This window comes from Pseudorasbora parva, chromosome 12, assembly GCF_024679245.1.
Source record: "Pseudorasbora parva isolate DD20220531a chromosome 12, ASM2467924v1, whole genome shotgun sequence".
Classification (NCBI taxonomy): Eukaryota; Metazoa; Chordata; class Actinopteri; order Cypriniformes; family Gobionidae; genus Pseudorasbora; species Pseudorasbora parva.
Window position 1 is genome coordinate 42,885,069 of NC_090183.1, and position 13,670 is coordinate 42,898,738.

The following is a 13,670-nucleotide window of genomic DNA, read 5'->3' on the forward strand; positions in this document are numbered from 1 at the left end:
TTGACGCTGAAAAATTAACCGTCGATGCAGTGGAAGAGGGCAACTGCTAACATGTGACCTTGCTGTCAGTGGCGGTTTGTCCCATCTGATTGTGGCATTGAAACAGGGGGTAGATTGACACAGCAAGGCAGAGCAGGGTCCATATGTGAGCAGACCATCTGTCACAGACTGCTATCGGACATGCAGGGTCAAACACACAGGCCAATGTAGAATGGGTGAAAATAATACTGTTTGAGTTTTAAGAGGATTTTTATGGAAGATAGATAGATAGATAGATAGATAGATAGATAGATAGATAGATAGATAGATAGATAGATAGATAGATAGATAGATAGATAGATAGATAGATAGATAGATAGATAGATAGATAGATAGATAGATAGATAGATAGATAGATAGATAGATAGATAGATAGACAGACAGACAGACAGACAGACAGACAGACAGACAGACAGACAGACAGACAGACAGACAGACAGACAGACAGACAGACAGACAGACAGACAGACAGACAGATAGATAGATAGATAGATAGATAGATAGATAGATAGATAGATAGATAGATAGATAGATAGATAGACAGATAGACAGATAGACAGATAGATAGATAGATAGATAGATAGATAGATAGATAGATAGATAGATAGATAGATAGATAGATAGATAGATATAGTGGTCAATACCTATTAAGAGGTCAATATTAAAAGTGTATATATTTAATACCCTTTAAAAGTTTTATTTGTTTTTAAAGAAATTCATACTTTTATTAAGGATGCATTAAATTTATCAAGAATTGCCTTAAAAGACATGTATAATGTTACAAGTACAACAGATTTATATTCCAAATAAATGCTGTTCTTTTTTTCAATTCATCAAAAAATGTATAGCTACAAAAATATGAAACCGCTTTCCATATAATTGACATGATTTCTGAAGGATCATGTGACACTGAAGTTTGGAGTAATTATGCTGAAAATTCAGCTTTGCATCACAGGAAGAAATTAAATTGTAAAATAAATTAAAATAGAAAAATATATATTTTTTTAAATGCAGTAACTTCTTTCAAAAACATAAAAAAAAATCTTACCGACCCAAATCTTCTGGAATATACCAAATGCATGTATTTACATGTTATTTTATGGTACTTCCGAGAATACCGTGACTGTACCATGGTACTTTTTTTGTAGGTGAAATCATCAATCATGGTAAGTGAATTTCAGTACCACAGCACATATCAAAATTCTGATTTTAATAACACTGAGCCATGGCACCGCTCCAGTACTTTTTGTAAGAGAAAATGGTGAGAGGAAGGAGGTGAAGGCCACATGGTAACGGTGCTTCGTTTCTGAGAGCAGCCCGAGCGCTGGGACTTGGGGAATGGAATAATAGGAGGGGGTCTCGGCTGATGGGAAACATCGCTACAGGAAGTGACAGCTGAGCTATACTGTCTGCCCCTCCAGTCAAATAATTTACTGACAGACTGTCAAAGGCTTTTTACGATGACTGTGTAATGACGGCGAGAGAAAGGCTGAGAAAGAGGTATGAAAAAGAACTAATTTTTGCAGCTTAGTGGAAACTGCAAGGTGAGTAAAGAGACCATATAAACATTTAGCTCAACTATTACTGATAGACTACAATATTACTGGTAGCAGATCGCATGTCAATACTGGATTTTTACATTTTCTAAAGGAAAGGTAAGTGGCGCTGGTCCATGCAATGATGCTAAAGTGATGTGGCCCGTTGTCAAGGTGTTGCTAAGGTATGCTGAGTTGCTCTTGGAACATTGCTATGTGGTTATGGTTGCTCTGCAACAATATGAAAGCAAAAAAAAGTGAAAACAGACTCTCCACAGACCAATCCAACCGACTGCAGTTTACTAAGCTTTAATGACAAGTTTGCATTGACGTGTTTAAAAAGAACATGGGACTCTTATGACAAATGCTTAATGGTTAGCCAGAGAAGTTGAAGAATATGGATTTCATGTCACTGTCCAGCTTTTTGCCATGACTTCTAAGCTAATCCATATGACAGCAGATTTACAGTCAATACGTTTTTCTAGTTGGTCACTCAACAAATCTGAAGCATGTCATGGATTAGTTAGCCATTACAGCGGTTTTCTTGACAAGCTGGCTACAATTCTCTCCTGATGACAACAAGTACTGCTGGAACCCAGGAACACATATCTATTCACTAGGTAAACACATTGTTTCTGCTAAATTCAGAGCATGAGTTTTTTGCTAGATTCAGCATGATGCAGTTATTTTCACATCCAGCACCACATTGTTTAAATAGCAAATGCATTTGCGCCCATCTGTTCGCCCATGGGCGTGTGGTCTGAAAAACTGAAAAACAGGCGCATTGTTGGAGTGTTGCTATTTTAAAGCAAATGAAAATGACTGCGCCATTGACCAACAAATACCTGGTCTATATATAGTCTAAATACCATTGTTTGTGTTATTTAAAGGGCACGTTAACAATATACCTAATAACCACCCAGAACACCCTAGCAACCACATAACACCCCGGTAACCACCCACAAGAGTTCTGCACAGACAAGCACTACTTGTTTTTTGTTTTGTTTTTAAATCTGAATGTCTAGTTTTCTATTTATTTATTTTTTTAAATCTATTTATTTGTCATAATCAACTGTTGCATGTTGCACAAACAGGCCGATCAAAAACATCACTTCCTTACAAGATGAACAAAAGACAATCACAAATGAAAGTATATCACAATTTAAGCGGAGTTCACCCAGTTTCCTCAGCATTTTGAACAGATTGGGAAATGGAAGCTTATAATTATGAATTATGAACTCGGGTATGAATGATTACAACAACCTCCCGAGGCAATCATCTACACATTAGGGGCTCGGGAGGAAAAACGCTCCAGTGAGAATGAAAAAAAAAAAAGTGCAGTACAAATGACAAAAGAAAAGTGGCATCAGCCAGTCATCTGGAGGTATCTGAGACAGCGGTGCTACTATTTCAGGAGCTGTTGCTTTCGAGAGTAACACCTCCAGTCTGGTGAAATGTATTAACATGAGGATTAAGCAAAAGAAACTAAAAAACAAAAACAAAAAACAATGACAAGTTATTTTTTGATTTCCATTCATTCAGAGCACTGTGATTTTTGTATAAAGAACAAAGGAAAGCATGACAGCATTAGGTGTAAATGAAGAAAGAAGCAGCAAGAGATTCTCAAAAAATGTGTGAAAGAAGTCGAGACGCTTCAAAAACATTCCCAATTGCCGCAAGAGAGAAATGTTTTGTCTCCATCCAAGAGTATCAATGCTATCAGACGCTAATGAACTGTACAGAACAACAGGAACAGGGCGAAAACACTAATTAACCCTTGATTAAGGCTATTCCTATTTCATCTATGCAATTAAGAAGCATTTAAACAGATTCATGATTAAGACTGCTGAGTTATTCATTGCACTTGTAACCGTTCCTATTTGACACGCTTCAATCAGGATTTGAACTGGCGTCTCCGGCATGGGAGGCAGATGTTCTAACAAGGACGCTTAAGACCGCAGGCTCATGCACCTCGAGTCCAGGGGATTGAGGTTTACTTGCACAGCTCTTACTAGCTTGCCTTCATTACATTAACCACACTAAACTTCACTCCCATCCGGGTCACGGCACCAATGAAACCCGTCCTAATCGACCGGTTGCGATCGGGATCCGGCATGGGAGGCAGATGTGCTAAAAAAGATGCTCCATTACACACTGACCAAATGAAAACTCTACATTCAGACCCGGGATCACAGACAACACTCAGATGAAGCCAGAATGAGGCCTTCAATTATGGCATTTAAGTAGCTTCTATAAACATGCCTTAGAAGAAAGAAAAAACATTACTGGTGTGCATCTTGAGACAAAAATATGGAAGTGACATTTTAAGATATGTCGGTGCAAGTTTCTTTCAGTTAAAACACCTCAAACAAGCATTTCATTCTGGACTATCTGTGAAACCAGGGGTCAGTGTTTAAATGCAAAAATATTGGAAAGTAGGGATTTAATTTAAAGAGATAATAAAAAAATAAAATACTAAAATAATCAACCGATAACAAATCCGATAACTTTTATTCCTACTATTATTATTATTGAAATTCTAAACAGGATCTTGTACAATTGAAAAAAGGAAAACCTGAACTTTACTTACAATTTGATTTAGAAATAGTGCCGTTTCTTAAATATTTCTTCTTCATGTCCTGTATGCGACATGCACACTGACCATTTAACACTCGACCGGGGGGGGGGGAAACATTTTTAAACACTTGTTTGCTTGGTTATTTTTTTTAATCAAGTAGTCCAATAACAGCTGCCACACTCCAACAAACAGCGATTTCACCTTTGACAGGTCGTGGCTTTTAAAATTCAAGCCGTTTTCCTCTAGAGTGTTTGTTCCTATTAGAGCTGCACGTCAGTGAAAACAAAGTGCCACAAACTTGTCCTTTCACCCGCCACACACCGAAGACAGGAGGACGTGCTTTGCAGGTTCCATTTTGTTAAAAGCTGCATGTGTCTGTTTCAATCTCTGTCTAGTGTGAGTTCAGCCACTTAAACGAGTGAGTGCCTCTTCACAACTCCGTATCCCTCTTTCAGAACAAAAGACGCCAGCAGCGGCAATTACTTGCTCTTTTAGCCCGAGCGTCAGCGGTCCTGTTCACAAACACACCGGAGGGACAAAAGCAAGTGGAGGAATCCTAATTTAGCTTAGAACAGTTTGAGACCACTGTTCCCCTGACTGGCAAGACTGATGTGATAAAGTTTATCAAAAGTGACCTGGTGCTATTAGCAGTGCCAGGAGAAGCTCAGTGGGCAGCAGCGCTCTGAGATGGCATCATCTATGGACCGCTGCTACATGGAGAGATCAAGAAACAGCAGGATTTTTTTGTCTTTAAAGGTCGACCTGAAGAGGCGGAAGAAGCAACCTATGATTGGCTTCAGCAGAGATAAGAAGAAGTATTTTAACACCCCCAAAATTACACACTTCATCTTTAAGCAAATGAAAAGGCCTTTAAAAGTCATGCTGGCATTTCGGCCTCTATGGAAAGTAATAATGATGACTAGCAAATTTAATGTGGACTACAGTTTTTTTGCTCATGCTGACATTATGGAGCAAAGATCGTTTATTAGAGAGCCTTGCGTTGTATATTGCTCATTAGAAATGATGTTCTGGTTTTTTGAAGTAGCTGTTACAGTGGCCCCAATAATTACTTGGAAACATAAAGAGATAGTTCACCCAAAATGTTTAATTCTCCCATCATTTACTCACCCTCATATTGATCCTAACCAGTAAGATAATTTTCATAAAGGATTTCTGTCCCTCCATTGACCGTCTGCGCATCTACTTGTGTGAACAAAAGTGAGCAAAAGCCTGAATTCAGTCTGTTCATCATATAAAGTGACCGTATTTCTTTAGAAAACGTGGACAAAACCGCTCAACGTTTTTCAATCTCTTTATGATCTTTTTGAAGCGTCAAAATGGTAGTTGTGTAGCTGTCAATTTGGGTTTGAAATGACATGAGGGTGAATAAGTGACAACAGAATTTTAATTTTTTGGTGATCTAACCCTTTAAGTGACACTTAAACATCTCTGAATGTTTAGCTTTATTAGGATAAACTGAAACTTCACTCAGAAATGTAAAATCTAAATTAATTACAAATAAACGCCAAGTGACATTGCATTAAGCATAAAAATTGTATAAAAGAAAGATTGAGATAGTATTTTCATTGAAAACATATTCCAAAAATCTTTGTATATTTGCATGCTGATTCTTTACAGTTTAATACAAGACTTTAAACGAGCACTTGGTGGGATATTTTGTTATCCAGTGTAATCACATACAAGTGTCGCTTTAGTGCCCCAATACATTTTGGAGACCCTATATAAAACATATTTTTTATGCTTAAATATTGTATTTTTTATGCTTAAATATAATTGATGCACAAAATGCATAATATCAATAAAGGAATCTACTAATGACAACTGCTACATGAAGCCGCTTTCAGTAGCTATCAATATGACAGGTAATCTCACCACTGAATTGCATTGTGAATTTATTTGTTACTTTGTGCCGTGGAATAGAAAAGAAAAAAACAATACAAACGGCACACATTTACACCGAGCATTTCTCAAACGCACTTGGAACAAGGTAAGTTGAAAACAAATCTGAACTACCAACCTAAATCCATATTTTATGCATGAATCTCCAATCAAATTATCTGGGTCACGGTCTGAGGTTGTTTTTGAGTGCTTTTCTCCAGCCGCCTGAGACTGAGAGATTGAATTGAATCAAATCCAATCAAATCGGGAACCACATACTTCAGAACGCAAAGCAATGCAGAAGGCCCAAGCGGAGCCTTTACAGAGCGCATTATGCCTGCTAAATGATAATGGATATTATTAAAATATCTCCTGTTTCTATGATGGCTTTGTAATTTTTTGATGGTATATAGCATATCATGTTCTACTAGACTTATCATACAGCTTTATGTTTTGAAAACGTGAAAAAGGAACACCCAGTAACTCTGTTTTGGTAAGCCTTTTTCAGCGAGCATGTGAAAAAATCTCTCTCCTTCTGATGGAGGAAGGGGATCTATTATAATATTACTGCCCCTAAATCTGCACTTTTCCAACCACATCGCAGCTTTTAGACATTAGCCATCCGCCATTTTCTCTACGCTCAAGCATAGACAACAGTGTCTTGCAAGCAATGCAGGAGCATTGCCTTAAACAGGGACAATTCAAGGCAGGTTTTGCTAAAAAGCTAAAGCTCAAGGATGGATCAGTACCAACTATTGGTGATCCAGCTTACAGTCTCCCAAACGATACTGGTCACGGCAGTAATGAAAGGGAGAGCGCGCACTTTAATACATATTATCTGAGTTGCTTTACGGATGTAAAGTTTACCAGTTTAATAAAACAGAATTAAACTAAACTATGCCTGTTCTATAGATCTCTATGCAACAAATATTCCCTGGCTCTGTGGGCATTATTGTTCTGTTGTTGTTTTTTCACAAGCTCTTGAAGCTCCGCCCTCTTCTTGAAAGAACAGGCAGGAAGCACCGGCTTATTTGCATTTAAAGGGACAAAAACCTTTAAATGCAGGTGTGTTTTTGCTCATCCCCCAAAAAAGCAATTTTAAAGGCTATAAAACATGATCTGTTGGGCTATTTTGAGCTCTAACTTTACATACACACTGTGGGGATATCAGACACTTATTTTACATCTTGTCCCCTTTAATTCAGGTTAACATATAATTAATAATTCAAATATAATTTCTTATTTCATTCAGTTTTATTCTGGGATGAAATATGACCCAGCCATGATTCGTGAGATTCACTGATCAATACTCAAGCGTCAACATTTATCAAGAACAATGAATTGGTAAATGAAATACTCACCCCATTGGCTTTGCTCAGGGCCTGAAAGTAAATGCTGTAGCTTTTGGCTGGTGACAGCGGTGCGTTCCAGTAGCCATTATAAGTCTTGTTGTCTCCTATAGTAAAGGGCTGTACTACAGCAAGGCTAACAGGGGGAAGTTCAGCAGCGAAATAGTGAGGTGAATCCAAGATGGAGGCGTTTCTGAAACTAACAGGAATGGAGAAACACTCCAACACATCAGTGGCTCTGCGAACTTTCTTCTTCCGTTCCTCTTGAACCACCACTTGATAAGCACTAGAGAAAAAAATAAGTTGCATTAATGTACTTAATATCAACAGGATGACCTAATAGGTTAATATTAATGAAGTTAGTTTCTGATGAAGCTCAATTAAAAAAAAACATTTTTTAAGTAAAACTGTTCACAAATGTTTGTCACACTGCAAAGTGAAACAATATATTGAGAAAAAAAAGTAGGACATGAATCGTTTTAATCCACTGGGAATGATAAAAACTACCATTTGTCTTAAGAATAACATGCACTGATGAATTGTGCTCAATAAGATCAGCTGCATGTATTAGGAAAGGTAAAAAGGGTCCATTTTGATTTCAAGCACATGTTTAAGCATACTGCAGCCTCTTGATTTAGGAAATATCTTCAGCTATAGTGATGGCACATCGAAAAAAAGAGAGAGGCAGTTGTGCCCGAGGCAATTTAACGAGCCATTAAAGCCATCAAGAACATATCTTCCTGTCGCTTTCTAAGAATCACAGAAGGCGCTGTCAACCGTCAAGAATTCTCTAACGTTAACAACTAGCTGCTAAACATCTCTATTAAACTCTCTAAAACTCTTTAAACCTGCACGAGACCCAAAAATACACAGCTTCTCCTCATGAGAGAAAACTACGAGGCAGGCGATGCGGTAGAGTGCCAGCAGAGGGAAATCTCTACTACGGTAATTAGCTGGAGGGAGGTGTGCATGGGGCTTTTTGAAAGTGCTCATCGTGGGGAAGGATTTGGAGAGAGGCATGTGTGTGTGTGTGTGTGTGTGTGTGTGTGTGTTTCAGTACACGGTGAATAGATAAGGACATTTTTTGAGCTCCCTGTGCTAATAGTACTTGTTTGCAATTATGTGGTCTTACGCCAAGAACATACTTCCCAATTATGTGCAATTAGGGAAATGTATGTTTCGCCGAAAAGACGTGGCAAATTATCCTAGCCTCTAATCTGGCATCTTTCATAAGGGATAATTTCCCATGACCAAAGAGGCCTGCCTGCTTTTCTCTTTCAAATACACAGGATCTCCATTTCAAACTAATGGCTTTAAGTGCACACTGGATTTTGTGTGTTGTGTGTCCGCTGTAACCCCGGTCGAAAGCTTCAGTAATTATAAACAATTTTCAGTTGCGTATTTTTCATAAAGACGCTTATGGATTGCCAGGGTCATATGCTTTATACGCCGAGCAGACTAACAATGGACAAATATCTCTAACAGTGGCACAATTATTACCAAACCTGCATCAGTTTAGTAGGTTTTGGTTTTACCCTTAAATATAATACGATACAATACAATACAATTAATATAATACCTGCATCAGCTTTGTAGGTTTTGATTTTACCCTTAAATATAATACAATATGATACGATACAATACAATACAATAAATAAAATATCTGCATCAGCTTTGTAGGTGTTGCCCTTAAATATATATTTATTAAATATAAACATGCAACAATGAATAACAATTATACATATAGACAAAAATGAATATAAATCAATATAAAAAATATAATTTAATATAATGAATATAACTGCATATAAAAGCAACTCAGAATAGTTCACGCAATCAAATGATTGTGCTAATTACTGATGGGCTCCCATTGCACATCAACTGTGCTGTTCTTCCAAGTCAGTGGTGAATTGCAATTTCGAGAATTTGCCAAAATCTGTTGCACATTCACAGACTGAATTTTCACACAGAGAAAGACTCTGTTTGTGTGCCAAAACACAGCCAAATGGACCAAGATCCCCTCGAAGGCTTAGCATACAAATGATGCTTATTTGAATGACTGCATTTAAAAACCCTCAGGACCCCGAGTGAATCAACAGTAATGCACTTCTTCATTCAGAGGATGGGCTGGACCCCTGTTGGATGATTGGAGAGGGGGATCATGGGTAATTTTGTGTATTCTTGTCGTTTAATGTGTTTCTTATCTATCTGCACATTTAAAAAGAATTGTAAAGGATTTTCTTTTGTTTAACACAATCAGCATGTCAACGACTATCAACAGCGGACGTTTGGTCCTGCGACGGGACAAACGTTTAGGCTCCTCATTCATTTATTAACAGTAAATTCACTTATGACATCCTGTCCTCTATGTTCACATTTGAGTTAAAGTGCCAAAAAACACAAACGACAAGTACTTTCTTAGACAAACATGTTGATTGTATACATCATCAGTCAACGTAAAACAAAAGCAAAATGCTTTGGCCAGAGGCCTGATGAGAGGCAGACTCACCTGACAGGAGCCCCTCGTGACTGGGCAGGCTTTAAGAGGACGGTGATGGTGGTGTCCGTCTCATTGAGAGGAGCGTCGGTCTCATATTCAGGCATGGACGGAGCTGCAGACACAGAATTATGCTAAAGGACACAGACTATAAAGAAATAAAGGATATAAAGAAAGCACTATATAGCTCTAAAGACCTCATCTCAAGTGACAAGGACAAATGGAGAAACGGATGTCTAAAAAGCTTATTTTTTCAGTTTATGTAACAAGAATGAATGAACTAGTATAGAATGCAAGTATAAAATGACCCTTATTTCTGAGTATACATCTTCACCCTTTATTCAAATATTATATAGTAATATAAATTGTTCTGTAATATAAAAAGGTTAAACGATTTTGTAAGCATATCGCATAGTGCTTGTAGTCAACTGTTTTATTTATAATATAAGTATAAAGTTTAATGTAATGTAATATGTTTTTGGCCAGGCTGTCATACAAATAAATGATGGACACATGCAAGAACAAGAAAAAACTAACAAAATATCTGATATTTTGCACTCAATATATGTGTTTACCTGCAAGCTTTTTGTTTTTCTATCCATTTAAATTGCATAGTAAAATAAAACCTGTAGCTTAAAAAAACTGTTAAGACAAATACAAAGTTCAATGTTTTATATAAAAAAAATTATGTCATATCATATCCTATCATAGTTTCCTCATATTTCGATGGTTTAATCAAACTTGTTGGGTCATAAAAAACAAATCCCCTCCTCCAGACATGACTTTTGGCCACTGCTGCATGAATTGTAAGTACTGTACAACTTTTTGACTGTTTTTATAAACTGAGAGTTGTGTCAAAATTGTTGTCTGTGGCAATCGACATCATGTTATAGACTTTAGCTTGTTTTGAAGCCTGAACTCAGCTGCCATTCAAATGCACAATGTTTTAATATTATGCATAATTAATATTCATGCTTTTGTAAAAACATTCATTTCACAGTATTTACTCCCATGAGAAAGCATACCGTTTGGAAGCCTCACTCAGAGGTCATTACTATGTAATCATACCGAAAATGTCACTCTCTCATTACAGTGTTTAGATTCAGTGAACAATACGCTTTTAATAAATGGTGTCTGGCGTGCTGCACAAATGCCACGTCATTATGAAACGGAACGAACTGACAGCCGCGGGCCACAGAAATTGGGCTGAACTTGTGGAGGATGTTGTTTACGATTCATGTTCTCATTATTCCATTCACTTTACATTAACTGTATTCCAACGATATTTATGCCAATAACACAACACACTAATGAGATTTTCGCTCCAGCAAAGCTTCTTTAAGATACAAGAAAAAGTCAAAATGACAAAACTAATTATGCAAATTTTAGAAATGCAAGTGATAATTAGGTAAGCAATCAAATGAAGCTTATTTAACCCCGTCAGCGCATGTTCCCTGAAATAATTTAATACATTATCATCAGTCTGTCCGATGTGAATACTCCAAATCCATGAAGAACAAATGTCTGTCACATTAACTCAATTAAACAGGAACTTGTAATTGTGTATAATCATAATGCTAAAATACCCAACCATCTGCGTAAAACCATTGCCTGAAACCCTTACCTGCGATCTTGGTGGCTATACGGGTGGTCACGGGTGGGCCGAAGCCTTTGTTCGTGCTGGCTTTCAGAGTAAAGTAGTATGTGGTGCCAGGATACAACCCAACGAAGAGATGATGTGTCTCATTTTGGAGTTTGAAGACCCGGCCACGCTGTGTTGTCAAATCTGCACTGGGGTCCAGAGAGCCAAGAGCCTTATAGGTGATCTGATGAAAGAGACGAGAGTCCATTCGATTATTACATTGATAACTGAGTCGAGTATGCAGTGGAGCAAAAAGCATAAATTCAAATGTATTATGAGAAATGACAATTATGACTTTGAGTTTGATAATATTGTACATTTGTATCACTGAAGAGAGAAAGTCATTCGGGTTTGGAGCAAATAACAGATTTAATTTTTGGGTGAATTTTACCATTAAGCATTATTTTTATTAACATCAACCTTTTGAAACACGAAGAGCAATTTAGCATTGAACGCTTTTGTTTTGCTGGATCTCTTTCAGTTACTTTGGCTTTTCTGCATTAATGTTCTCTTCAAATACCTGACTATAAACTCAACCCCAGTACAATATGATGATCACAATGAATAACAAGCACGCTCGGTGCACTGCGCTGTAAATACAAGCTGCTTATTAAAACACTTTTACGAGGATCTGCTTCAGACATGTAAATTTTGGAAAACAATATCCAGCTAAGAATTAACACGCCCCAAAACAATTAATAAACTAGGTTACAGATAACCATTTTCATGCTAAGATGCACATACGTCATATCTCAGAGGAGGCTGATGGAAATTGATGGCCACAGTGTATATGGGTAATCAAAACATTTTAGCCTTGACGTTTCACACTTCATAACTCCATTCCACAATTCAAATCAAATAAATTGACAGCTGGGTGCCTGGCAGGCCCGCTGCCTAAAAGCTTTTCATGCATAGTGGAGTGATTCAGAATGCCCTCTAAACACTCTCACTCACTCACTCAAACACACACACACACACACACACACACACACACACACACACACACACACACACACACACACACACACACACACACACACACACACACACACACACACACACACACACACACACACACACACGACTGTCCACTGACCACAGGCAACAAAACAGTCAGGAGGAGCAAATCTGCACATTCAAACCAAATATCACTCCAGAAAATCTAAACACAGACACAAACATGAGAGAAAGACGCAATGACGAAACTAGGCTTGAAATAAGCCATTCTAGTGATTCTGAAATTAAAATAATTATGATATCTACATGATGCTTTTTTGGGGTCAATTTTTGGAGCTTGTATATTTATTTATTTATTTATTTATTTATTTATTTATTTATTTATTTATACAGGCACAGAGTTACAATATCCAGATGTAGGTTTTCCTTTTCAAACTAGTATCAGTTTAAACTTTCATGCTGCTTGTTTTATTTCATGTCAAGGGATTGTTTATAATGGCACATTTTTATGCTTTCCAGTGGCATAGTTTTGATTTAATATGCCATCATGTTTCATGTTCGATCAGTAAATCACACAGTGCCACTGATGTGTAGCGGACCAGCCTGATGTAATATACTGCCAAACACAAGTTTACATGTTATGGATTATAAATCAGTCTTAATAAAGAATTACAGCCTGGATTTTGCTTTTACAGCTGACAATTTACTGTACATGTGGACTGAAATGTTTAAACCATCCTTATGCCTGTTTGGACAAACAGGTTTTGATGCTCTTATTTCTCTCGCTCTCTCACCGTTATGAGCAAAATGCTCAATTCAAAAGACTTAAGCCCAATCCTAATTATATTTTATACCCCTTTGTCTTCCCCTAGAGTAGACCAACTCGTTCCCCTTGCCCCTTAAAACAGAGTGGCAAGGCGTAGGGGTGAAAATATTCCGCTGAGAAATGGGACACCATTACAAGTCATCATACCCCGTTTCCTTTATTAGTGTCCTGTAACATTTAACCAGTATGAACAGCAATGCAGTGTGCAGGCTATATCTAACAGAAATCAGGCGCGAGCACGTTTAGCACATTTTTAAAAATGTTTTGCACAGTATTTGGACTTAATAAAATGGCTCTTGTTTTCAGTTCAAAACGTACGAGCCTTTGAGGTTCTTAAGACGATACAGA

At 37.4% G+C, this 13,670-nt stretch overlaps 1 protein-coding gene across 15 annotated transcripts in view; it reads right to left on the reverse strand.

The window, feature by feature from the left end:
• ptprt (protein tyrosine phosphatase receptor type T) overlaps positions 1-13,670 on the reverse strand; it is a 318,020-nt gene that overhangs the window by 101,763 nt on the left and 202,587 nt on the right. For all 15 annotated transcript variants that reach the window (XM_067460396.1, XM_067460402.1, XM_067460403.1 and 12 more), the window contains exons 10-12: positions 11,522-11,723; positions 9,910-10,012; positions 7,413-7,686 (exon numbers count right to left, since the gene is read on the reverse strand). In XM_067460396.1, coding sequence (XP_067316497.1) covers positions 7,413-7,686; positions 9,910-10,012; positions 11,522-11,723 — 579 coding nt within the window. The remainder of the gene's footprint in view (positions 1-7,412; positions 7,687-9,909; positions 10,013-11,521; positions 11,724-13,670) is intronic.